The sequence below is a fragment of the Ceratotherium simum genome, chromosome 8, assembly GCF_057802395.1.
Source record: "Ceratotherium simum simum isolate JZ-2026a chromosome 8, ASM5780239v1, whole genome shotgun sequence".
Taxonomy (NCBI): Eukaryota; Metazoa; Chordata; class Mammalia; order Perissodactyla; family Rhinocerotidae; genus Ceratotherium; species Ceratotherium simum.
The window spans coordinates 3,541,120-3,568,603 of NC_141907.1; the positions used below are offsets into that span (position 1 = coordinate 3,541,120).

General features: G+C 51.2%; 1 protein-coding gene across 2 annotated transcripts; it reads right to left on the reverse strand.

Moving 5' to 3' along the window:
• On the reverse strand, positions 1–27,271 carry TRMT44 (tRNA methyltransferase 44 homolog). 2 transcript variants are annotated; one of them, XM_087434859.1, is made up of 12 exons: positions 26,752–27,271; positions 24,879–24,993; positions 22,055–22,274; positions 20,151–20,219; positions 19,217–19,324; positions 17,785–17,856; positions 12,932–13,038; positions 11,826–12,009; positions 9,383–9,788; positions 6,897–7,013; positions 5,545–5,607; positions 654–743 (listed from the first exon to the last, which is right to left on the reverse strand). In XM_087434859.1, exons 1-11 carry the CDS (start codon positions 27,269–27,271, stop codon positions 5,549–5,551), a joined length of 1,977 nt encoding a protein of 658 aa, XP_087290985.1. In that variant the 3' UTR covers positions 654–743; positions 5,545–5,548. The 2 variants fall into 2 exon arrangements, with proteins under 2 accessions (XP_087290984.1, XP_087290985.1); XM_087434858.1 differs by lacking the exon at positions 5,545–5,607 and having other exon boundaries at positions 1–743.
• Between the last annotated feature and the right edge of the window lie 213 nt (positions 27,272–27,484).

Consider the following 27,484-nt stretch of genomic DNA (forward strand, 5'->3'; position numbering starts at 1 on the left):
TTCTGGGTAAAAGTGTAAAAATAATTTTAAATAGAAATACATTAGGATTTTTTTTTTCTGGAATCAAAAGAACTAACAATGCTTGCGGGGAGATCCGGAGAAGGCAGGAGAAAGGGAGGTCAGCACCCAGAGCAGCGGAACTCCGCTCAGCCAGCTGCTGGCAGGAACGGCTCACCACTCGGGGTCCCCTGCTCTTCTCACACCCCGACGCAACGAGTCAGACAAGCCAGATGGTGCCCAAAAGGCCTGGCTCAAGCACTTCCCACGTGTTCTGGACTCCAAGACACTGTGAGAACTTTCAGACTCACTTTCTAGGAGTGACAAGGAGTGACTCTAGCTTCCCATGAACATGTCACGTGACTACGTTACCACGGAGATCAGAGGACTATAGGACCGTCCAACTGTGACCACCACCAGCACAGCAGCCGCAGGGCTCAAAGGAGCCGGGACATCTCTCTTGACGTGGCCTCCCTGCACCAGGGCAGGCCTCCACTTGTAGGACAGAGCAGCTCACAAAACCCGCTCTTTCTTCCTGGTAGCCGGGGACGGCCGCAGCTCCCCAGGCCCGTGGGCAAACGGGCAGCAGTGTGAAGGCAGAACACAACCATCAGGGTGATGAGTGAAAAACCAACAGATGCGGGTTTTGAAAGCTTCAGGAACCAGTCTCCGTTTTGCTTCTGGTTGCCTTTTCTTCTGTAGCCTCTCTTCTCTCCAGTCGCGAATGTGAACTCTCCCATCCAGAACTGTGGTTTGGAACAGAGAAAAGACACAGCCAAGAAGTTAACCTGCAAGTTCATTAACTCACCAGGATCTGGGGGAGGCAGCTGTCCAGGGCTGGGGATGCAGCGACACAAGACCAGAGTCCCCACGGCAAGCTGGCGCCCAGAGGGAAGGAGATGAGGTGCTGAGACCTCAAGCAGTGGCCGGTGGCCACCACCCGCCCCGAGGCTGGCAGTCCCCACCTAAAGGGTGAAGTGACAGAGGCACAGGGCTGGGCGGGCAGGGGAGCAGGCGTCCTGGGGTGAGGGAGTGTGGAGGGGCCAGCACCAGCTGGGCTGGGAGCCGTCAGGAGAAGTGGGCTGGACACTAGGAGAGGGGTGAAGAGCCCAGTGTCTGTGGCCGAGGGTCTGGGGATGACAAGGTCCAGGGAGGGGCCATAGGACACAGTGGCTGGGACAGCCTGGGGGACGGGCTTGTAGGAAACAAAGCTGAGGTCCTGGAGACCAGAGCGTAAGAACGTAAACGTGGTCCCTGATGCGGGACGTGTCGGAGCCTGTGCTCTGCATCACAGGGAGAGAACAGAGCGAGGCACCAGAGGTCATTTCCAGGCAGGAAAAGATGAGGGGCTGCTGGCTTTAGGCACCCCCCACAACCAGGGCCCCCCAAATGTAAACAGGGGTGGGGGCTCAAGGATTCACAGCCACCCGCCTGGAGCAGAGGGAGGCTGAGAGATGCAGTGGGAGGGATAGGGGTGGCCGGAGTGACCTCAGAGCTGGGTAGCTGGAGGACCCCAGAGCAGCAGAGGAGTGCGCAGTGTTCCCATCAGCGGACTGGGCCCCCCACCCAGCTGCCTCCTGAGCCGGTCGCCCCTACTCAGCTGAGACCCCCTGCCCCCGCTCCCAGAGCTTCCACTTGGCCGTTCCGTCCCAAGGAGCCAACTCCATGTGAAACGCGGCCAAAGCAACCAAATCCATCCTGGCTTTCCCGGGAAGCCGTGAAACCACCTGGAGACAGAGAGGCTCGAGAAGACATGCAGGAAGCTTACTGAATAAACCTGGCTCTCCGACTTCTAAGGAGAACTTGAAAGGGTGAATTAAAGCTTGAATTCCGCTTTCAAATTGCCTTGTGTTATGGCAGTTAACAAGACTGTTTGTCTTCGCAGGCCGACATTAAATACTTTCCCTTGAAACTGGAGAAAAGGGCTGCAGAGGCGCCTCACAGCACGGAGGGACACAAAGGCAGGATTCATCCTCACGAGGCAGACGAGAAGCACCTACTAACGGCCAGGCCCGGTTCTGTCCCTTCCACGGAGCCAGCCTCCTGCACTGCCCCCCCAAACATGATGATACTCAGCTTTCTTAGCCCGAAAGCCCGGGTCAGGGAAACTTCGCTGTGTTCCACAGGATAGTCCCACAGCAGCACCTCCTGGAGCCGCACAGGACGACACGGCCCAGCCAGTGGGGTGGGGAGCTAGACTGGGGGTATGTGTAGAAGGGGCCTCGGAGCAAGACTCCCACCAGACTCCTGGAGTGTGCTCCCCAGAAAGGTGAGGAGCCCTGGCCCGGAGGAAGTCCTGGACGGTTCAAGGGAAATCTCGGGGACAGGGGAGGGGGCTCGCCGGGCCTAACCTGGGCATGGACCCCCGCCCTCCAGAGAGGCCAGGCCAGGTCCCCTCCCTCAGGACAGCCTGGCTTGCAGCAGGCCCTTCAGGGCAGTTTTGTAAAATATGACATCTAGCCACATTCTGCAGCAATACCACAAGGTTGAGGAGGGCCGCCAGGATCTCTAAGGCCTGGGGAGTGGGTGCTAACGACAGAGGGGCGACCCTGGATATGGCAGAGGCCGGGGCGCCCTGAGGCTGGCCAGGACGGCCGACATGCGCCCCTCCCCCTCAGGACACAGGGCAGATCTCTCCCATCCCCCTCCTCACACCCCTGGCTCCCATTCTAGGCAGGCCTGTGCCAGGCACACGAGGGCATCAGCCTCCAGGGGCGCACACTCCAGCCCCAGCGTGCAAGACGCTCCTCGTGTAGAAATATGTCCTGATTTTACAACAGAATTATAGAAACAACATACGCTCTCCCAAAGTTCACCTCTCACCCGACGTTTCTGAACAAGGTTCCTCCTGCACGTGAGCGCTCCCTCGGACCTGATGAACACAGCACACGAAACCTCCTGTTGCATCTCCTCCTGCTTCTGACAGCAGATGTCACCTTAACCAAGGTGTTCTGAGGAACTGGTTGAAGATTCTTCCAGAAAATCACTATGGACAATTTACCAGAATGGTGCTGTACACCCAGGAGCGCTTGTTCTGGTCAGATGCAGCCTGGGTTGCCAGCCCAGCCCCTCCACCCGATGGAGACCTTGGGCAAGTCACCGACCTCTCTGAGCTGCATCCGAACCATCAAGGCCATGAATGCAGGCATCAGAGAGACCACACTCACAGACCACTCAGCACAGTGCGGGCACCCACGCACCCCACTGGCCAAAACCTCCTGACCGTGTGCACATGCCAGGCCGTGCAGACCCTGGGGCGGGGTAGGCCACGAGAGCGGGTGCCGTGCTCACGGCCTCTGTGTGGCAGCCCCGGCGATGCCCAGCACACAAGGCGCTCAGCGCTGGCTGAACTGCAAGCATCCGAAATCACCTTTACTTCCTCACTCTCGCAAACATTACTAGAGACTGGCTACGGTAGTGTAAAAACCCCTCACACAAAGAAAGACCCAGCTTCAGTGCATAGTTTTTGCATGACTGGAAGCAGAATGTTTACTTGGAGCTCAACCCACAAGCCTCCTACTCCGAAGTGTTTCCAAGAATCAATGTGCCCTCTGACAGAAAAGCAATCACACACATGCATATTTATAACGGGAAAAAAGATACTATTTCATGAAGTCACACCAAAAAACGTGCTGGGAAAAACAGAAAGAAGAGCAGCCCCTGGGCTGCAGTCAGGATTGTAACCGACAAAGCTTCGTGAGACGGAGAGGGACTGCAGGCAGCCCGCGCCAGAGCCGAGCTGCAGCGGGACCTTTCAGTTCAGGAAGGCCGCCCTCCTCCACTTCTCCACTCACCCGGGCCTCCGCTTCCGCAACCACCCCCAAATACGGAGGCTCCAGCGCTGCTTACGGGCTTACTGCCACCATAACAGCAGCGTTTACCCAAATGAACTCAAGTTTAAATGAAAGCCAAGTGCAGCTACACAAGGGCAACAAGGCCACCCAGAGGCACCGCAGGCGTGAACGCCCGAGCCCTGGCGCGCACGCGTGGGGGAGGCGGCGCGCACCCGGGCCCTCGTGTGCACGCGTGGGGGAGGTAGTGCAGGCACGCATACGTGGAGGCAGGCAAGAGAAGGTGGCAGCTCTCAACACCCTTAGGAGGTTTACAAGCTGAGGGAGTGGACAGACGTGCCTCCTCCAGCTGCATGGCCCTGTGGAAGCCTCCTTCCCTACCACCTGCCCTGCTGACTCACTGCCTGACCACCCTACTCGGCAGCAGCACACTGATGAGGGTGGGGGGACTGGCTCAAATCCTGGGGTCCAGATAGCTGCCCATGTTCCTAGACAAGGCCTTCGGGCCCAGTGTGTGCCCACGCCCCCCTGTGTTGGGCCTGGCACGTGCGTGCATTCCTCCTGTGGGGCCTGGCAGGTGCCAGTATCCTCGGGTTGGACTTCAATTCTGTGCTTCCATGAAGGCTTCCCTCACCACTAGAAAGGCCCCCAGCCCAGCAGGGCCAGTTACCTCCTGCCCCACACAGACCCCATCAAGGCACCTGTCCTGCTGTGCTGGACTCATGGCTTGGTGTGCCCATTTCCCCTGCCAGGTCCTGAGGCAGGGAGAGAGAGGCCGTCATCTATGTGCAGCCTCCAGCAGAGAGCACACATGTGGAGAGCCGTGCCCACAGATGGCACCTCGTGGGTCGGGGACCCTGGGACCCAACAGTCTTCCCCCCTGTGAAGAGGGGTCAGGTAACTGTGCCCTCCCCACTGGGCCACTCATTTCTTCATCCTGTGACACATGCTAGCACCAAAGCAGTGGGCTCTGGGATGGTCTCTGGCTGCAGAGCCAGACCCGACCCCACCCCAAGGAGCTCACTGTCTAGTTGGGGCAGTGACGTGACTGGTGCAGGTCATGTGACAGACGCATGTGCAGAGATTGGGGGCCCAGAGAAGGCAGAACTGGGGAGGGGAGTGGACGGGAAGCTGTTTAGGAAAGGTTTCTTGGAGGAGACAGCCCCTGAGCGACATCATCAGAGAGACCAGGGCACTGAGGTGGAGGCAGGAGCAAGCAGGAAGCCTTGGGGGACACGGTGTAGGCCCCACAGAACACAAGCCAGCGGGCCATGCAGGATGAACTGAGGGGTTAAGTCTGGCAGAAGTGGGTGCGCTGGGCTGGGGTGGGTGGAAGGAAGGCAGGTAGCATATGCAGGGCCCCTGAGCCAGGACAGCACGCATTCCACCCTCGCAGAAGCCCACAGTCTCAGTGGATCAAGGGTGGGCCACGGGGCCTGCTGGCAGCCCCTGCTAGCCTGGTCTTCTCTGGAGCCATGTCCTCAGCACATCGTCACACACCATCCTGCTCATCTACCATCTGCCCTCCCAGCACCACCCCCCAGCCCCCTGCCTCCAGGAAAGAAGAGCTGGTTGAAGTACACAGCTCTAGCCCACACCCAGCCTTCACGGGACATTTCACAGCAGAAACAGCATCAAAATTGCTTCCACTTCTTAAGTACCACGGGAGCCAGACGCCGTGCTGTGGGGGACTTGAACACGGCACTTGACCCTCATGGACCCAACATGGGAGAGAACAGGCAGCCTGGTGACTTACGGGTTCAGCAGGTCACACGGATGGTGACAGTGCAGCCAGACTGGAAGCCAGTTTTGCTCCTCCCTACGGTCACATTGACGTCATCACTCCCCTGCTGGTCAGAGCCCCGAATCCTCCTCACAGCCGCGCCCACCTCCACCTCCTGCTCATCAAGCCTCCACTCCTGCTCCTTCCCAACTCAGACCCTTTACACCCCCTGTTCTCTCTGCCTGACATGCTTTTCCTTGTCCTCTTCACCTAGCTAACTCCTACTGTTTTCAAATCCCAAGCCCAATACCATTTCCTAAGTGAAGCCTTCCTGAGTCCTCTCCAGCACTAGGCTAGTCTCCCTGCACGCCACGACTCCAGGGACACATGTGCCTGTGACGCTATTGTGCCGCAGGAAGACACCCGCTAGTTTTAAAGATGCACACCAAAGTGCGCAGGGGTGAAACAGCACGCTAGCTGGGATGTGCTTTCAAATACTTCCATAAAAAAAGGTGGAAAAGCTTCAAGAAGCAAATATGACGAATTATTGACCATCTGGACTACGGGTAGACAGGAGCTCCTTTGTGCGTGCTTGAAAATGTCAACTAACGGAACTTCTTTTAAACCTCAGGTGCCCGTATAAACCTCTGTGACACTTCCCCCTCCCGGTCACTGTAGACTCCAGGGGGGCAGGGACAGCGCTGCCTCGCTCTGCAGACTGAGTGAGAGCACACGCAGGCGCCTGGGCCCTTCCACCCCCGCAGTCCTGGAATCAGAGCACCAGTGCAGGAGGGCAGTGTGCGCCTAAGTGCAGACTCACGGAGGCCCAGTGCAGGCACACAGGGTGGGGGAGCCGGCAGGAATCTGGGGCTCCCTCCTCTAAACTGCCCAGGGCCTGGCTGCGAGCTCAGGATGCTCCTAGTTTGCAGGCAGCCAAAGCAAAGCAAATGAGGAACCCCCACCCAGGAAAGCTCTCCAGGCAACAGGAGGCACCCAGCCGGTAGCTTTCGGACTCGCTCTTCCTTCTGTGTGAGGAGCGAGCACATCACAGAAGGGTGACACCAGGCCTGGGGGCACCGAGCCAGAGGAGATGTCGGAGAGAATCAAAGGGCAAGTGTGCCCAATGTCCTATCCTGAGGTGAGAGGCTCACAAGCGCAAACTGGGTGGGGGACAGACGGGAACTCTGGTCTCTCTTCCCAACTCTTCTCTAAGTCTAAAACTACTCTAAAAGAGTTTATTAGTAAAAAAAAAAAAAAAAAAAAATGCGGCAGGGGGAGAGTGATACCAAGATGTGTAGCAAAGACAATGCTCACTGACTCAGGGAAGGTAGAGCTGGCATCACACGCGGTGAGAAACACGCACACTGCAAGGCTCACCCCCTTACCTTCAAACACCTGATGGTTGTTTTTAAGCAACGTCTGCAAGCCTCCACATTCTCGCTTCAGTCTCCGCAGAGTCTCCCTGTCCAGCTCACCGGCTACTTCAGCCAAGGAAAGGCTCTCTGTTGAAAATGGGGTTTTCCCCCCAAAACAACAAAAAGGCTATTACGAACCTGTTAAACTCTAGTTCTATAAATTCAAATCCCTTACGTGCGTCGGCAGGAAAGATCCCGAATATTTAAGGTAAATGTCATTTAATCCAGTCTGCAGCTCCAAAAGCCGGAACTGCGCAGGCAGAGCTGTCACCACCTGAGATTCACCACCACCAACTCCACCCGCCGGGCCCTGCACTGCGGGTCCCACTCACGCCGCCCAGCCAGCCTGCAGGTGAGCGAGGCTGACCACGCCCCCGGCCACGCAGAGTCAGCGTGCCCAGCCCTGGAGACCCAGTCAGGCAGCTGCTCCTGCAGCGATGCTGCAATTCCATCTACCAAGGCCCAGACCACCTCAAGGTCCACCTCTCCGCTGCCTCTAACTCGTTCCGAGAGGAAGCAGGAAGACTAAGGAAAAAGTTAAGTATTGGCCCAGAAAGCCTTCCCTGTCCCTGCCCAGGTTCCGGCCCCCATGACTCCTTGACGCTGACTCACACACCAGCCTGGCCGCCGCCTCTTAGCTGCTCATCCCTTGATATGTGAGTGTCCTGACCCCACGGCAAGGGAGGGACTACCTCCTCTCACCTTGTGTCCCCCAGCCATGCCTCTCAGAGGGTAGACGCCCAGGCCTGAGATTAGTCAGGTCATGAGGACAGACCCACTCACGCATCATGTAGGGCTCAGAAACACGGAGGGTCCTGTGCCTAGGGGCAGGCTGGGGAGGGAATCACTAACTCCAGTGACCGAGGGAGCAGACCACCTGTGGGTGGAACCTCTGGCTGAGAGGCCAAGAACACACCTCCACCTCACTGGAGCACACTTCTCACACGCAGTGGGGCAGCTGGAGAGCCTCAGACAGGCCCCAGACGGAGGGAGACCAACCTGGAGAGGACAGCACCCCGGCTCCCAGACGTCTCCACCAATGGTTGGGCAGGCCTGAGACCCGATAATCAGAGCCACCCCACTATCTCCCTCTGAGCCTAGGAAAAGATCCAGCCTTTGCTCACTAACAGGTTATTCCAGCCCAGGCAGACTAGCAACCCCTGCACTCAATCATCCCCCAAGGCCCCGGTAGCAGAAAGGGCTGTCCTGGGAATTAAAAGTCAAACTCCACATTTTTAGATTCACCCGAATGTCTCTGAGACTCTGTGCCCTTCGAGAACCCACTAGGAGCCCCCACCGAGCTTTCCTTCCTCTCCACTCTGGCCTTGCCTTAACAGGGCACACCTAGGAAATGGGGTGCCAGCCCACAGCACACCCCCTGGGCCTTGGGGATGGTCCACAGTTACACGGATGGTCAGCCACCTGAACCAGGGCCATGGTGGCCAGGGCTGCCACCAGGTCCCTAGAGAGGCTCTCCAGATCAGACCCTAACAGGCTGGGGTTTTTCCTGGAGATGGGAGACACGCTTAACGGCGCTGCCACATCTCAGGCACACGAGAGACGGAAGGGGTGTAAAAAGATGACGACAGTAACTAGAGCATGACAGCTTCATGGAGGAGGAAGACCAGGCTCGGAGAGGTGGACCCATCACTGCCTCCTCCCTGGCCCCTCCCACCCACAGGGCCAGTCAGGCCACAGTCCCTGACAGGCCGAGGGAGGGGTCCTTAACTTCCTCCAATGATCCAAAACCTCAGAGAGGCAAGTCCCCGGCTCTGCCCAAACGCAGACAGCTCCCAGTGCCCTCTGGCCGCTGACCGACGTGGGCGCTGACGAGAAGCAGAGGCAGGAAAGAAACAAGTTCTTCATCCAGTAGCCCCAGGAGCTTTCCACACTCATAATAACCCATAAAAATAGTAAAACTCATGCTTTGATGCCTAGCTCTCTTGAGTGCCACTAATTTCAACACATTACTCGTCCTATGAGAACAATCAGATACAAATGTCTCCCTTTTATCTTGTCTGATTTTTGCATTTTGGAGATTTCGAAGAAAATGAAATTATCAAATCACGACATCTCTAAAATCTTACCATATATTTAAGGCAACAGTGCACTTTTCTGGCATTCAGTAACCTGCTTTCTGTTTAGATAATTTCTATAGACTGAAATGAGTAGCTCTAGACCCTGAAGCCTGACTGCTTCTGGAAAAGTTAAAGGCCCAAACGTTACCACTCTGACCTCAGTTTTCTCCTCTGAGGAAACAAAGTCCAGTATGTTAATAGGAACTGTAAAGAAAATTTTAAAGAATGAGCTTATAAGTAGCCATTTATTACCACGGTTTCTTTAGAACATATTTAATTAACAACGACCACGCCATTTTAAATTGCTCATAAAGGAGAACTGAGTCACTGCCCGAAACCCAGCAAGTACTCAGCACCCCTGGGATGGTGGATAGTTACCTCCTCGATTCCAGGTCTTCAGACTGCCACCTGGAGAACTTCCTGTGGTTAACTGCTTCCCACCTAATAACAAATCTGCCACTTGCAAAACCACTTGGTCAATAAAGTCTCGAGGGAGGGCAGCACAGTTCCTTACGCGTTGAGCTTTTTCTCTGGGGTGAAATCCAGGCAGCCAGAGTCCTGCGGCCTGGGCCTGGGGCCTGTGCCCAGCCTCAGCGTCCAAGGCTCTGTGACCACCAGGGTGATGGGCACCGCCGGCAGCACCCCTGGGGGGACCAGGGGCAGGCTCCTCACCAGGTGGGCCCACGGGGCAGCCCCGCCTGCTGCTGATGTACTGGGTTCTCTGCTCATCGAGGGACACTTCTCCGGAGGGCGGGTATGTTCTAGACTTCCCAATGAGACAAACCTGCATTTGCGGAGAGCAGAGGAAGTATTTTAGCAGGCTCCTGCAGTATATCTCAATGTTCTCCACAGAATTCTCTTGTTCTTGAGTACAAATTACATATAAGTTTTGATATTTGTTATGAAGAAAATCCTTATTTTAAAAACTAATACCGACATCAATGACTTAAAAATAAACAACTAACAGCAAAAGCCAGGGAAAAATCCCACCACTCAGATTTCCAGAGCTCTAACAAACGTACAAATCAGAGGCCACCTTTACCGGACTCCCAGCGTGCCCCATAATCGTGTCAGCCCTCCTGCAACCCCGCCTCTGTCCCACGCACAGACCCTGATGGGAACCCAACGAGCTCTGAGATGAGACTTGAAAAGAATGAGGCGTCTTTCCATTAACCTCGCCAGAGGGCGGGCAGGCATGTGCGGACCAGCAAAGCACTTGGCAGAGCACAGATGCTCAGTTCACACCATCCCCTTCCTTCGTCTTACACCCAGACAAAGGCCCCCTTCCAGAGCCCCCGGGAGAGCCAGGCCCAGGCCACCAATGCTGCTGTGAGCACAGCATCTCAGAACTTCCTCCTTGGGCATTAACTACAGAGCCAGGTAAGAGGCGAGGAAAGAAAGCAAATCTACTTACACCAGAGCCACCCCTTATGACTCTCCAGCTCTGCCACCTGCTAAATGTGTGACCCTGGGCAGGGGACTTGACTTCTCTATACAGGGACCAAGAGGGCCTGGCATGTGATCAGTCCTCATTAAACATCCACTACGTGTGGACATCCCTTTGCATCTGACCCCCAAACCACTCAGTTATAAGAAAGCTGGGGCTCAGAGAAATTAAGCAATAGTCCATGGCTCCAACAGCTAGTGATGGAATGACAAATCAAAGAAATAAAAACTGCAGGGCCCACGTGCCCACCTACATGACCTGAACTCTAGCAGTTTCCGAAAATCAATTCCAACCTCAGAAAACTATGACTTGCCAAAATAGAGGGCATTTAAGAGCATGACATGAAGGCTCTGAAGATGAGTCCTAAAGGACATTTTCAACATGATTTTGAGCAGTGTCAGTACTGACAGCAATGATGTCCCTGAAGCCCACCGTGGGGCCCAGTCACTGTCAGTACGTGAGCGCCTGGGGCAAAGACACTGTGTTGTCTGGTCCTCAACGCAAGCCACGGAGAGCTGCTTCTCCCCACCTGACCGACGGGGACATGGGCTGGGGCATCTGTGATCTGCCCGCGAGTGCACTGCTGGAAGGTAGCAGAGCCGAGAGTGGAGCCCAAATCTGTCTTGGATCCTTTTCACCACATGAAGCAATCAAGCTCTGTGACTGCTAGAAGATATGAAGGATTCTTGTGTTTTGTTTTTTCAAAAAAAGCACAATCACAGCCATAGTCTTGTAAAAGAAAGTTATCAGAGATTAATACAAATTGATGTCAATACCGCCTCCTTTCAAAGCGTCAAGCCCTTGGAGCAGTGACCACCCGGCAGGGTCACAGAGAGGGGGCTGCTGTTTTCACAGACGGTGCAAGGACCAATTTCTGCCTGGACAAATTGCATTTCAGGTAAATCTGACTTAGCCTTTTAATAAGAAAATCTGAAATCATTTTGAACTTCTGAAACAACTTTTAATTTCAGCCAATTATTTGGGAATCCGAGTAGTCGAACTTAGAGCGTTGCAGCTCAGACAACACTAGGCAGAAACGTCTACACAAGTTAAGCTGACGCCTACTCTGGGAAGGTCCCCTAGGGCCACTCATGGTTTCTGGAAAGAAAACGAAGACCTGGTGAGGGTTCTTGCAGAGCTGCTACAGGCCTGGAGAAGGAAGTGCCAAAACGTCTCCAAAGGAGGGGGCTGTATGGACAGAACAAGCCCTCTGAACCCCATCAACGACTGAGACGTTGGAACTGGCACAGACACCTTCTGGAACAGTCACACTTTCAAACACCACACCGTTGTTTTTGGCTCTGTGACACGGCCCTAAGCTTTCCATCTAAAGCCAACACGTCGCCGAGATCACCCCAGGTGGCCAGGACGTACTCTCTTGGTGGAAGGAATTCTCAGGCAGTCCTCCTGCACGTGAAATCCGCAGGCCGAGCCCACCTCTCTAATGAAGTCCAGGTATGCCCGGTACTGGGTCTTCTCACTCTGCCTCCGCTGGTGCTTTCCAACAAAGTCGAAGAAGCAGCAGGGAAGGACGAAGAAGCAGCAGCTGCAGGAGGACCTGCAGAATAACCAGCACAGAGAGCAAGTCCCGAACAGACTCACGAAAGCAAACTCAGCAGACAGCCACACGGCAATAGTGCACCAGGGTGAAACACAAACATTAGCTGCTGGCTAACTTCGTTGTTTACACAAAAAAGGAATTACAGCCTTCCCCAATTTAATTTCTAGACACAACTCAGCACAGTACATCTTTCCAATAAAATAGGGATCTAATGACTTTTCTAAAAAATATTCTTCCATTGCAGTTATTCTTGTCAACTGGAATCTAACACTTTCTGAAGTGCTTTGAGATTTCAGCTGTGAATGAGAAATTTCAGAGGCAGGCACAACCAAGATTAAGTTAAAATTTGCACCTTGACCTGTGTTATTCCTTGAGAGCTAAAATAGCTCAAAAGAACCCTGGGTGAAGGAGACGTGGCGACAGCAAGATAACTGGCATCCTGATGACGTCTCCTTCCGATTCAGAGGCATAAGCCATCTCCGACAGATGCACAGAGTGCCTACTTTGAAGAGACAGATATTGCTGTAAAGCGTCTTTATATTGACAGATTTTCCCTTTGAAGACAAACCCTCCTGTTACTAGAAAAAAACTTCCAAAGAATGGCACATCTTTCAACACCGGATAAAAATATCGTAGAAGTAATCACAGTTTCGATCAGCACTGTCCAACGGAAACAATGTGAAACATAAACGTAATTTTATACTTTCCAGTAGCCATATTTTAAACAGTAAAATAAAACAGGTGGAATTTACTTTAAATTTAACCCAACATACTCAATATTTCATCATTTCAACACTTTGAAGCAGCTACATTTGAAGTGCTCAACAGCCATACGCAGCTAGTGGCTCCTGTGCTAGAGAGCGAGACTTAGGCAACAAGATTCCCAGCCATTCACCACGCCACATCTCTACTTACTCACCTGGCTGCCATGACAGGTATCCATGGTGTTAGTTCATCGGAATGGTTACCAATTAACCAATCAACGTCAGGGAAAAGGGTCTTATCATTTGGTGTGATCGCACCTTCCTAAAAGAAAAACACAAAACAGGGCTAAATGTTTAGTAAATAAATGCAGACTCATCAGGTAGCAAGACACAGTGGGAGGGTAGAGGCCCTGCGGAAGCACAGCTGCTGTGGGCCTGATCTTAGCCCCTCTGGGCCTCCTGTGTAAAAGGTGAAACCAGGAGAGAGGAAAGGAACGTCCCTGGCCCTGCATCTGCCCAGAGCACACGGAGTACTAGCAACTCTTGGCGTCAAGACTGGAGAAACTAATGACACTTTTCTGAGTGCTGATGTCCTTTCGATAATTAAAAATGTGTTTCTTTACAAAAACATAAAAAGGAGCTACAGTAGAGATGGGCCATAGGAACTGCTTCATCTTTGGCAGAATATGGAGGAAGAAATGGCCTTAAGAGTGGGTAAGTGGAGAGCAGCTGGGTCCGAAGTTGATTTAAGTGTATAACACAACGCACTCACACAACCTGGAGAGTCTACGCTTCATTCCGCGTAATGAAGCATCTACAAAAGGATAAAAGATGGGAAGAATTTACATATATAAGTATGCATTAATTCTTTGATAATATGCCATTATCTTTTGTAAACTCTCAGACAGCAAGTAAAAACCGCATGTTAATCATTATGATAATTTCTGTAGTTAAGCTAGAAACAGCTTGCTTTTATGATTTAAGAAATTTAAATAAAAACCCTATCCTTTCTGCTAAATAGCAGGCCATCATTAATTATTGAAATCAACAGCCTTAACTGTGAATCTGTCAGTAAAAACTGGAAAGAGAAAAGACACTATATAACCACTCAAAATCCTCTTAAATTTAAAACTGAAGAATGAATCCCCAAGGGAGGTAAGCATTAAAGTGTTATTCCCTGATCAGAACAAACGGGGAAGACGTTATGACAACACTCACTTTTCAAGGCCGTTCCTTACAACAACAAAACACAACACAAGAGTCCTGTAGATATAATGTATACAAAAGCAGAATTTAAATTCTACAATCTTTCTGGGTCTTAAATAAGCATATGTGCTTCTATCTACACACACACTAAAATACTGGAAATAGCACTGCTCACCTTGAATAAGCATAATCGAAAAACAAACCTATGATATTATTTATTCTTTACTCCCACCCACTCTAGATTTAAATTTGCCTATTTGCCTCTTTAAACGGCTTGTATTAATAAAAACATAATTTACACTTAGTGATTACCACAACAACAATCACAGTTATCTTGCCAACAACAGCACACTAGACAACAAAACCCCACCTGTTTTATGAAAACTTCTAAGTGACATTTTGAATATAGCAAATTGCAATATTCCTATTTCATATACAGCTTCACAAACAAAATTAAGACACTTTGTGATCATCACAATGCTGTTATTAGAAACACACTTTTTTTCCTAACAGGCTCTTGCTTATAAGGAAACGAGGTTTTTGAAAGAATGGAAAGAAGCTGTATCCCACACTCGGCCTTGGAACGTCCAGATTGTGCGTGGAAATGACTAACTTACTAGGCAACACACAAGCACCGTGCACTTGCCAACAAAACACGCTCATTTCTGGCATGTTCTTCTAGGGCAGAAGGCCTAACAGAAATGTGGTCAGCTTCTACCCTCATACTTAATACCCAAACAAGCAAGACTATTCTAGCACTAAGACTGAGGTCCAGGTGCAATGAGAAGAAAATACACATCAGAACACAGAACTCTTACTAACTAGCAGGCCTTGACGAGGGGTTGGGTAGGGTCTCCCCCACTCCACAGAAAGTCTATGGCAGGTTGCTGGGGAACCTCAAATAAAGCACTAGAACCTTCTACCTGTTCTCTAAGAGGCTCCTCACGCCAGGCAGCTCTTCCTTAGGGTCTCAACTTAAACAGAGGGTTCATTCAACTGCTGTTTGAACTTCCTACCCAAAGAAATTATTTTGCTTTTTCACAAAACACAGGGACACAGAAAATTTTGAAATCAACATGTTATTCCTTTTGCTTAAATCATCAACCTCATACCTAAATTTAGAGCCCAATTTTAACTGTGTAGTAATATATGGTCTGCATGGATGTCTGCAGAGCCTCCCTGGTACATCGTCTGGCTTACCAACATATTCTTCAAACTTGAGCTTTCTAAAATGTTTTAATTTACTATAACGTATGAATATATAAGCAAATGCAAATCCTTGTAGCATAAAGCAAAGCATAAATATATAATGAAAAAAATAAGCAAATAAAGAGCTGTCAGGCAGCTGCAATGAACTTCCCTTCCTCCAATCTTCTATTTTTTGAAATATCATTCTCAACTTTAAAAGAAAGTGAGGCAGAGAGAAAATATAAAAATAGTCTCAAAAATTTTATTTTCTATTTAGAGATGAAATGATACACCTGAGAATTGTTTCAAAGTACCAGCAGAGCTAATGTTTGGGGGGGAAGGGGGTTGTGAGACAAAAGAGTCATCGCTGAAGCTGGCTGATGAGTTTCTGGGGTTCGTTACACTCTTCTCTCTATGTCTGTATATTCTTGACCTTCTCCATGATGAAAAATAAACACTCTTTTCATTTCTCAAGTCAGCATTCTGCCCTCTGGTGGATGAGAATATGTCCTATCACACTCATGCACTTTAACTCCAGGCCTAAAGTCTTGAGACGATCCGGACAACTGGGCAGCGGAAGCCGCGTGGAGGGAAGGGTCGCCACGCGCCCAGTGCCCCAGAGCCAAGTACTGGACCCCACTGCTGAGTGCTCCTGGCTGCTTGGAGACCTCCACTAGGGACCAACACTCAAAAACATGTGATAAGGGCCCTGCTGTAGGAGTGCTGCTGAGGAGGAACCCATCACTTCCCTTCCTTAGGGGACATTCCTCTCTGACAGGCAGCAGGACAAGCGAGCGCATCTGGACCGAGGCTGGACTGACCCGGTTCCCTCTAGCCCCACAGTCATGGGCTGAGACCAGGCTGCCAGCCAGCTCAGAGCAAACACGCTGTCCCTCTCCGCAGCTCCACGAGGCGTGTGCACACCTGCAGCCAGGCCAGCTCCACCTCACTCTCCTTCACCTGACTCCTCACCACCCCGCCCTCTTGCTGGGGGGCTGCCCCAGCCACTCTACCTACAGAGCAGGACCTGCCGGCCCGCAGCAGCAGCACCCCACCCCCAGCCCCATCTCTCCCTAGCACTTGCCACCACCTGGCACGCCACGTGCCCACTCGTGTGTCTGTGGGCTGTCTGTCCCACGGCCCCACCCCCACGAAGGCAGGAAGTTTTTGTCACTGTTAAATCGTCAGCACCTAAAAGAATGCCTGGCAGGTAGCAAGCACTCAAATATTTGGCAAATACGTGAATCCCTTTATTGTTTCTCCTGTTTTTTTGGATACATCTCTCACAGCATTCAAGATCCTTCCTGAAATGAAAGTATATTTGAAGTAAACCTTTCTGAAAAACATCATGGCAATATTATCAAAAATCTTTTGAAGTCCAGCCTTTGAAAAAGATTTTTCTTAAAGGGGACTAGGATTTATACACAAAGATCGATGCAGTGTAATTTGTAATTTGACAGCAGATGGTCCAGACAATGAGAAGAGGAAATAACCACGCTGTCGTCACCTGCTGTGTATGTGAGCTAACCTCCCCAGCATGGGTTCCTCATCTGTAAAATGGGCGCAAAATGGAGGACCGACCGCCTGGGCCTGCGTGAGGATGACAGTGAGTTCAGACAGAGAGAGCTCTTGGAAAGAGCACACGGCACTCAGGGGGTCACCATCATTACCAGACTCGGTGCACGGCTGTCACGTGCAACTCGACGGAACGTAATTCAACCACTAACAACATTTACAAGTAAGTGTTAAAGGCTTTGGAAAATGCCAAGGATGAGATGCCAATGAACAAAACCCAGAGTCAAAATTCTATATATAACATGGTCACAAGTGTAATTTCTGAAAGTGTATATATTTATATCCTTAAATAAAAAATAGTGATTATCTCTGGGTAGGGGTATTAAGAAAAATGAGAATGGGCCATTTCAAGGAAATGTGAAGGGTAAAAAAATATACATATGTGAGAAATCGCCTGGGACCACATGGTCCACTCTACCCCTCACCTCCTGCATATCAGAGTCAGGAGGTGACGTGGCCAGGTGGGCATCTCAACTCTGTGCTGAGCACCTAGCTACGCCCCTCTCACCCCTGAGGATAACACTCCAGGAGGGCTCTCCAGGAAGCACTCTTGGAGTTTCAAGGTGGGGCTGAGTCCCTCCTCCAAGTCCCTTGGCCCCTAAATCTCCTCTGTATCAGCCCCAACACAGCACTCTATTTCACGACTCATCTGTGTGGGCCCCATGATGTGTGCTCCTTAAAGGCACCCACAGTGCCCCCATCACTGGCTGGGAATGGCAGGGTGGGCAGCCACTGCTAAGTGGATGTCTGAACAAGTAGCCTGTCACAGGCATCAGAGAAGATGCAGAGAAGCTTGAGGGTCTGTCTTCTGCCCCCAAAGCAGCACCCGAGCACCCACACAAGATGCAAACCGCCTGCGGCAGACCCAGGGGAGGAAACAGCACCTCCAGCTCCAGAGGTCAGCAGCCGTCCTTCAACTGAACCAGAAGGCTTTGGCAAGCCTACAGGGTCACCCTGTCTTTACACCTCAGAGCACTTAGACTAACATGAATTGTTACGGCTAACATTTCTGATTGGCGTACACACAGAAACATACCCACGGAAACAACCGCCACCAGGGAAACCACGCTGAGATCAAACGAACAAAGCAAGCCAGTACCTCCAAGCGAGTCTGTGGTCCATACAGATCCCAGATTTTTCTTCTTCGGACATCAATCCCTCTGCCTGGATGCTAAAATGATAAATTTCAGAAATCAAAGGTTACGTTCAGCACATCATAACAAATTAGCGAGAACCAGTTACACTCTGCAGGTATTGCCCGCAGTGTGAAGTGCAAGGACCCTCAGCATTCACGGATGGTGCCAGCACAGCTTCTCAGCTATCTAGACACTCACGCTCCTACAAGGCGCAGATAAGAACCCGTGCTGCACTAGTGGTTGCTGTGAGTCTGCAGGAAGGGGAAGCGGAGTCAAGCTGGGAACAGCCCTGGGGCTGGAGCCCCAGGAAGCACACCTGGGAAGGGGGCCGGCCCTCCTGGCGCTCAATCAAGCTCAGGTGTGGGGCACGTCCGCCCTTCCAGCCTGCCAAGCGAGACCCGACTTGTCCCGTGAGGGCACGCCTTACCCAGTGCACCGTGACAGCATGTCAGCTTTCACAGGCAACCGCACTGACTGCACAAGGCACCCCTCCCCAGCCCCACCATGGCTACCTACCAGCCTCCAGGTCACCACCCGATGTGCTAACACTCCACAGCCAACCTGTTTACAGGTATTGCAGTTACAGGCTCGTTCTTTCATAAAGCAATTCAACAAGTACATTTCAACAACTCCATTCCAACTTCCCAGCTGAAGACAAATATGTCGATCCCATAAGGGAGAAAGCTATGGTCAGAAGAAAATCAGCCTGGGGTCACCACGACTGGGCTTCAAATCCCAGCAGTCACCCTCAAGCGTGAAGTTGCTGAGCTCCAGTCAGTTTGCTCAGCCCGGTGAGGGGGTAACAGCACCTAACGTACTGGATTTGCCGGGAAGGCTGAGACGATGGCGGAAAGCTCCAGGCACGCCAGGGACACCATGGCTTACATTTACTGTACTGCCCTGAGGGCCCAGGTGCTGTTTAAGCTCTTACTGCCTCTACTTGACCGATCCAGAAAACGGCTGCAAAAACTAGCATCACCGTTTTACACTGTGGCATATGTGTATGGGACTGTCCTCCGAGCTAGAATTTAAGCTTCTTGAGGGCAAACCCACCCTGCCCTTTATTCCCCCTGCAGTGCCTTGAAATGGTGGGTTTCCCAAACAAAATTATTTGACAGCAAAAACCCACGTGCTTTTGAAAGTCTGGTTTTACAGGTACACATCACGTGTCCCCGAGAACCCCTCTTCTAGTCTAATGAGATCGCTGTCTTTCCTTCCTGTTTTACAAGCTGCCCGTTCTACAGAGCAACAGAGCCTATAATCAGTCACTATTCCAACAGCCAGGCTGACCCTGAACCCAGGTCACACCAGCAGAAAAAGATCTCAATGAACCTTGCACTGGCCTTGAAGACACTCTAGAGAAGATACTAGGAATGGCCATGAACCATGCTTTACCCCCTCACTGCTCAGTATATGGACCAGGAGACCATTTCCACATCCTAAGTCAACAAAGGACTGCTTAGCTGTCACACCCCGCTCAGCTCTTTCTTCTTCCCATAGAATCTAAGTAAACAGAAAAAAACAAAACAAAGTCAGTTTGTAATTCACTCTATCCCAGAATAATTCAGATACAAACCCCACACGAGACTACAAATCACACTCCCAAACAGGTGGAGAGGCCTCATCTGAGGCCCTGGGCTTCCATGCAGATGACACATAGGTAAGCAGAGGGTGGTTAGACTCGGCCCACTGCTCTTGTCTGATGCTGCACGGAGCAGCAAAGCTGTCTTCTTCCATCAAGAGTCCACATTAAAGTGGTCATCTCTGGGCAAGAGCTTTACAGGTTATTGTTAGTTTCTTCTTGCTTTCTCTATATTCTTCAAGTTTTATACACTTTGATAATCAAAATATGCTATTTCTAAAAAGACAAGAGAATTGCAATTGAAAGGAAATTGGAAATTATCTAGTCTAAACATTTTATAGATAAGAAAAATGAAGACTACTGAGTTAAAGGGCATGTCCAAATTTAGGTGGCTAGCAAGCTAGCTAAGGAAAGATCTAAAACTAGATATACCAAATGCTAGGAATGGAAGGCATGTGCTAATCAGATGCACTCCCAGTTGCCAGCCAGTGTCTCCATGTTGACCATTAATTATGAAAGAACTGGTTTAGTTGAATTCCTGCCGTTAATTTCACAATTCAAACTCGTTCTACACTCATGCAAAAGCACCATGCAAAGTTAAAAAACCATTACATGTGTAACAACCTTGGCAAAGAGAACTATCAAGACCGTAGTGATGAATTTGGTCAATGTCGCTCACTAGCAGTAGCATCTGCCGGCAGCAACCTCCCCCCACTCCACACAAGCTCAGATTATACACATTCTCACCAGCAGGTAGGCCGCAATAGCCACATCTTCATACACAAACTTCTCAGGATCAGTTACTTCAGGCCACACCTAAAACATTTTCAAGAGCATTCGTAAATTACTCTCCATCTCCCCACCATTTCACGACACTTCAAGTACCCCCATAGGGCGTAAGTCAATCTGGACTAACCATGTAATAAAATAACAAAAATGAGCTTGTTCCAAAGGCAGAAATTCATGACCAGTCTCCTACAATAAAAGATGTGCATAAAGACACACAAACCTTTCCCATATCTATGAGTAACAGGACGCGTCAACAGCAACGCAGTCCACAGTAAGATTTTGCAATAAAGACAAGGTACGTAAGATATTTAGATGAGGCAACTAGACATCAGAGAAAATGCTCAGCTCTGTCTTCCTATCTTCAGCTCTTCCTAACTTCATGGTTTACCTAGAGGAAGCTAATGAACAAGGACACGTGCGCGGTGGGGGGACAGGGGTCAGGAGGCCAGCACTCTAGCCTCCAGTCTGTCAGTGACTAGCTGTCACTCATCAGGAGAGTTGCTCAGCTATTGTGTCCATCTCCCTGTTTGCAAAGCAGGGATAAAGCCGTAACCACCAGGCAGGATGACCATCAAGGTGCTTTGAGAACTGTACAACACTGGCTACACAAGTGTGAGGTCTCATTATTAAAATCAGTCACGTGCAGGAGAGGAAAAACTGGTGGCCAAGGCCAAAGGTTCCATCTCTGTTTCCAGTTACGGTGGATTAGACAGTTCAGACTGAGGACAATTTTAACAGCTGGGAGAATGTACAAGCCCCTCCCTGAAGGTACTATGCAGTTAATAGGATAACAAAGGAACATAAGGCCAGGATCTGGGAGAGAAGGGGAGCCAGCCTCGGTCAACTGACCCAGGACCTACACACTCTTCAGCAAGGATGAATGTTACTACTTCAAGCCTGTGACTTTGGGGTGCTTTGTTATACAGCAAGAGGTAACTAACAAAAAAACACGTGGAAAGGATGAATCGTGGTTACTTCTAGGAGGAGGGAGGGAGACGTGAACTAGGAAGAATACAAAGCAGGTTCCACTATACTAGTAAGGCTTTACTTCTTTATTTTTTTTTCTGTGAGGAAGATCAGCCCTTCCTTCTCTTTTTTTTTGCTGAGGAAGATGGGCCCTGAGTTAACATCTATTGCCAATCCTCCTCTTTTTTTTTTCTTTTCCCTTTTTCTCCCCAGAGCCCCAGCACATAGTTGTATGTCGTAGTTGCACATCCTTCTAGTTGCTGTATGTGGGACGCGGCCTCAGCATGGCTGGAGAAGCCGTGCGTCTGTGCGCGTCTGGGATCCGAACCCGGGCTGCCAGCAGCGGAGTGCACGCACTTAAACGCTAAGCCATGGGGCCGGCCCCTGGTTTTATTTCTTAAGCTAGTTGTGAACCCACAGATGTCTGTTACCTTCTTCTTACATCTTAGATATAAAGTTAAGGACATGTTATGAAATTTATCTCCTTTCTGGAAGTATATTCTTCTGTACTTTAATTTAGCATATATTTTTTTAAAATATCTTTAAGTTTATGCTAAAGAATTATGTTAATTTAATAATTAAATGTTCAATTATTTTAAAATTAAATTAAACATTTCCCTTTTGTTCTCTTGGGGAAAAAAAAAGAGTAAGGTGCAAAAAAAAAAGTATCAATCCTTTTCCATAACACATCTGCCAATGCTTCTGTGGTTTGCATCCCTAAGTATGTCAAAGTACAGCCTGCAACAGGGGACCTTACGTGGGTATATTAAGACTTAAGTCTCCAATCTGTATAGAACTAGCAGGTGCACAGGAAAAACAATTTTTACCTGGCGTAGTCTGGTCATACTACCTCATTTAAGTGAGGGGGAGTCACACACGTTTTTCCCCAGAATTACCTTGACCATGTCTTTATACTTCTCCTTAAGCTCCTGGTAGGTCCTGCTGTACTTCAGAACGGAAATGAGGGACAGCGTGCTCTTAAATCCACTCTTCCTGCTCTCCACGGACCACCTGGCCAACCTAGCCAGCAACTCCTCCCCAAGCCAGGTGGGTTTGGGATAAACAATTCCATCTGAATGCCATCTTTCTGGACAGAAAATTAAAATAGATATGAACCTTTGAAAATAAGAGAAATATGAATAAGTAGAGCTGACTTCAATTCTGATTTTTAAATTATATGTTTATTTACCAGAAAAAGAGAGAAGACAAGACAGCTACACTTACAAAATATTTTACCCAAAACACAAAATAATCTGGCACTAGTTACAGAATTTTCATCTAATAGAGAAAAACACATTTAAAAAGCAGAAAGAATTCCTCTTCTCTTGCAAAAATTGTTATAAAAATGCATTTACACAACCTACGAAGCCCATCAGGATGGACAAATAAATTCCTCTTACCTTCTGCTTCATGCACTAATTAGCCAGATTCTAAAATGTCTACGGATTTTCCTAACACTTCTATTTTGTATATATTTTCACATGTGCAACTCAAATGTGAGTATACTGGTTCACCAAATATTTACTGGCCAGAAAGTTGAGCACTCAGTCACAGAGCTATGGATACGCACGCCGTCCCTGCAGTTTACAGGTTCATTTTGCCTACTGTCGACTGCCTGTCTTCCGCCATGAGAAGGCAGTGAGGCCGCAGCTCGTCTGTTGTGTTCACTGCTCTGCCCCAACTCCTAACAGCGCCTGATCCAGGGCAGGCGCTCACTATCTACGTGGTGAGTAAGTGGATGAAAACTCACAACCCGTGGGCCCAGATCATGACAACACACTCTCCGCGGCTGCAATTCGGGCAGCACGACGAAGGGGAAGAAGCATCAAGTTTGCCGGGCCACAAAAAAGGAGGTGGCGTTCAACGGGGGCCCCAGGAACAAGCGGCAGCACAGGCGGCTGGATGAGAGGGGCAGGGCTGGAGACAGGCGGGGACAGGGCAACTGGTCAGTCAGTCTGGCGAGAGCTATGACGTCAGGCTTTCTGCCACCACGTGCATCAGGGGGACAGAACTCACTCCCACAAGTCACGGCACTTCTCCCCACCCCTCACCCGGAAGCTCTCCTCTGGGGCTAAGGCACCTCGGCGGCCCTTCTCCTGCTCTTCCTGGGCCTCTCGCTCTTTCCGCAGGTGTCCCCCAGCGGTCACACGGCCTACTCCCTCATCTTCTCAGACCTCTCTTCGAGGTCCCCTCCTCAGAGGCCTTCCCCACCCATCCTACTGGACACAACACTGCCTTTGCTGAAGAGAGACATGGCAACAGAGAGCCGCTTTCTCTTTCCCTTCTCTTCAGGGCACTTAGCACTAGCTGGCATGAGAGCGCATAGGCGTCTGTCTCCCCCACGAGACTGGCACCACTGCATGCCCGGGTGGGCACAGAACAAGCACTGCTGAAACCACAGAGGAGGGCTGCGCTCCACAACAGCCGCCCTGTAACAGCCATTTAACCCATGCTCCGCTTAAAGGACAACACATCTGACCCCAAGGTGTGACCACTTCCCAAAGGAATGTGAGGGACAGCTGCCCAGAGGGGCAAGGACAGGAAACGCCAACCTGGAAAGATGGGGAGCAGCCAGCCAAGTCCTCAGTAACTCGTCACAGAACAGGGAATGTGATTCCAACACATGGAATGTGCTGAGTGCCGGCCACGGCCAGGCCCCGTGCCAGTGGCTTCACAACATACTAAGCAGACAGACACGGCCTTCAGTGCTCACCTGCAGCTCCAGGAATAGCCCCACCGAGGTGCCCACTGCAGGCAAACACGGCTCTCCCCACGGGGTCTGCTCTCACTCCCCGCACACCAAGAGGGAAGGGCCTTGGGCAAGGCACCTCTTGACAATTCACCCAGGGAGACCCCAAGTATTCCCACCAAGCTTCTAATCCTACAACGGGTCCCTGTGAAGCCCAGCCCAGACCCCTCCTCAGAGGCTCAGTAATTATTAAACCCATTTCACAGAGAGAAGACTGAGGGTCATGAAGGCACCGTACCCAAGATCACACTGCTGGTTAGGAAACCCAGGTCCAGCTGACTCCAAAACCAAGCTCTTCCCACTGTGCCCTCTGCTTTCTACGAAACCACAGGCAAAGTTCATTCCACGTCAACAGACACGATCCCCACAGTTGTTCTACAAACTACAGACCAACTGTGGCTCTCAGGAAAACATCAGCAGGAGAGTAATGAGTGAATTTACCCTCCCTCTGACTTTTTTATTTAAAAGATACCAAATGGAAGTAAACCAAATTCCACACTTTCCATTGAGGCCCAAACACCATATGGAACTAAGGGAGCTTACTAAACAGCTACTGTTATAATAAGCATCACTGAACACCCACTATGTCTAAAACCACATGAGCCTCCAGGAAATAAAAAAAGAAGCATCACTTACTCCCTTAACCAAGTTGTAAGAAATAACAAAAAATAAAGAGATTTCATGTTTTTTGCATTTGATGCTAAAACTAGCTGCTACTAACCTTGAAGGCCACATGGAATGCAGAGACTCCAGACCCCGGCCAGGCTGCGACCATCCAGACGCAGGCCAGGCCCCAGAGGAACAAAGACGTGTCATGGCAACGCCAACAGAAAGCACATTCCCACACACCCTAACCGCCTGAGAGGGCGTCCCTTTAGCTCTTCAGTGACCCAGAATCCTGCAGCTACCTAAAGAAATAATCAACTGCAACCATAAAACACTGAAAGAGGAATCAGTTTCCTACTTCTTACCATTCTCCTTTGCAACGACTGAGCTGAACTTGATACACATTGCTCATCTTGACCTTTAAATTCCCTTCATCATCTTCTTCCAAAGGCAAAAAAGTTACAGTTCCATTGAGAACATCTGGGGAAAAAAAGATAAGGATGATAAATTAAAACTGCTCAGTTCAGTGTCTTATCACAAGCAGTCTTAAAACTAGTAATGAACCAGTTCTGGTGCCTTCCATGTCCCAAAGCTTCCCCCAGCTATTGACAGCAGTGCCCAGGGGACAGACATGTTTTTCTGTCCTACTCACTGCGGCATCCCCGCGCCTACTCCATGCCAGGCACGCAGTAGCAACGCTCAACAGGAGCTGAACTAGGAAGCAGTCCTAAAAACAGCACTCTCTGCTAAGAGGAGTGCTGCTCACTGAGAGAGGGAAGGCTGAGCTCTGCCTCCCCTTCAGTGAAGCCATCTGAGAATGCCATGTCTACACCTGCAGGCCACAGGGGCACCGAGCCACTAATTCTCCGGGTCTAGGGGAGGGGAAACGTAAAACATGGTCATGACATAGCGGCTAAAGGCTGGAAGGGCTCCTAAACTAGTCTGGGCACAGCAGGGTCAGAGAGCATCCTGGAGGAAGGACACCTTGGAAGTCCTGCAGGGGCAGAGGCAGACAGTATTGGGGGGGCGGGGGGCAGGGAGCGGGAGGGTATGCACCTACCAGCAATTTCACTTTGCTGCTTGTGGTAGACAGAACAGCCTCCCCAAGGTGCCCACGCCCTAATATGCAAAACCTGTGACTGTGCTGTGTTACGTGGCAAAAAGGGACTTTGCAAACGTGATTAAGGAACAGACTGGAGAAGAGGAAGAGTATGCTGGATTATGCTGGTGGGCTCAACCTAGTCACACGAGCCCTGAAAAGCTGAGATCTTTCTCCAGCTGGGGGCAGAAGAGGTGTAGCCGTAAGGGAAGTCAGGAAGATTCCAAGCATCAGAAGAACTGGCAGGGCTGCGGGCTCTGAGATGCAAGGAGCCATGTTCAAGCACTGAAGGGAGGCCTGTACGGGGTCCTCCAGGAGCGGGCCTTTCCACTTACCTCTTCACCTGCTACACTAGTATTTTATCACTGAACACCCAGCATTCCTTCACCTTCTCCCTCAGGCCTTCCAGACACCGCCCCCATCAATGACCCCATGCTCTGTACTAAGGACACACATTTCCACATGCCCCTCAAAAAAACAATCAAAAATCTACAACCTCTCTAGGACACCACAAAGGAACTGACATAGTGGTACCTGTAGTGCCTTTTCAATGACCTGAGGTTCCACGAATGCTTTTTAATCTAACTGCATTCTCTGCCAGATTCTCTTCTTGTCCCAACTCTAGCCATGCTCCTCTGAGCCCTGTTTCAACTAGGCTTCAACTTTGGCCTATAAAAACCTGAACAAATACTAACATAGCTCCTAACAGCACACGGCCACATCCCTAGGATGACCCTAGGTCCCCTTAAAGTGCCTGCCTGAGAAAATTCAACTGACAAAAGAATTGACTGTCCCAGCCCACACCTGAAGATGAGGCCCTGTCTCCCGGCCTCTGCGGGAGGGAGGAGCCTTACTTCATAAGCACCAGTTAGCCAACCCAGACGGGTGTCACAAGGACCAACCAACCCCCGCTTTCTGCCTTTTGTTAATTTTTTCACTTCCCTGACTCCATGGAGCCCACTCACTCCCTAATCTTTCACTCTCCCTTGAAAACGCCCGGTCACCTCTGCACAACTCAGAGCGGAGTTCAGTTGACACTGGACTCCTCTGCCCACCGCAACAGTGTATTACTAATTAAAATCTATCCCTGCCGCTTTCACTAGAGTCCGGCCACCTCCCACTAACAGACACACTGCTACCTTGCACGACCATTTCTCTCCGCGGAGCCAGAAGCGGCTGGCGCGGGCTCGTTTTCGGGATGACGGTTCTGAGCACCAGGTCCAGCTCGTGCTGCGGCCCCGGCCGCGCCCCCGGCCGGGAGCCGGCGAGGAAGGCCGGCATCTCCGGACCGCCGCCGGCGAGGCTCCGGGAGAAGGCGGCCCAGAGGGCGTCCAGCGCCGCGGCGGGGACGCCGCCCTCCCCGACTCCAGCCGCGCCGGGCCGCCCGGGGGCCCCTGCGGGCGGAGGCGCCGCGGCCGCTTCCGTCTGGTCCCCGCCCTGCTGGCGGCGGCCCCGGGGCTGCTCGGGGCCTGCGCTCGGCCGGGCGCCGCGGTCCTCGGCCCGGGGCAGGACGGCGCTCCGCCGCGCCTCCAGGCGGGCGCCACACAGCCGCTTGTTGGCCACCTGCGGCCTCTCCAGCCACACGGCCACCGCCGCCCAGAAGCCCCCCGGGAGCAGCGCGCCGGGGTCGCGCACCACCACCCGGCCCACCTCCGCCATGGCCCCTCTGAGCGCAGACAGCCGGGCGGCGGCGCGCCGCGATGACGCACCCCGGCGGCGCGGCGTGTGGCGTCATAGAGGCGGGGCGCTGGGGCGGGAAGCGAAGGGGCGAAGATGCCCCGAGCGTCTTCCCTGGCGCGATGGCCCCGGCGGGCTTCGCTTGTGGCGTTCTCGGCTGAGACGTTAACCTCTGCTTCTTTCTCTGGGGGTCCA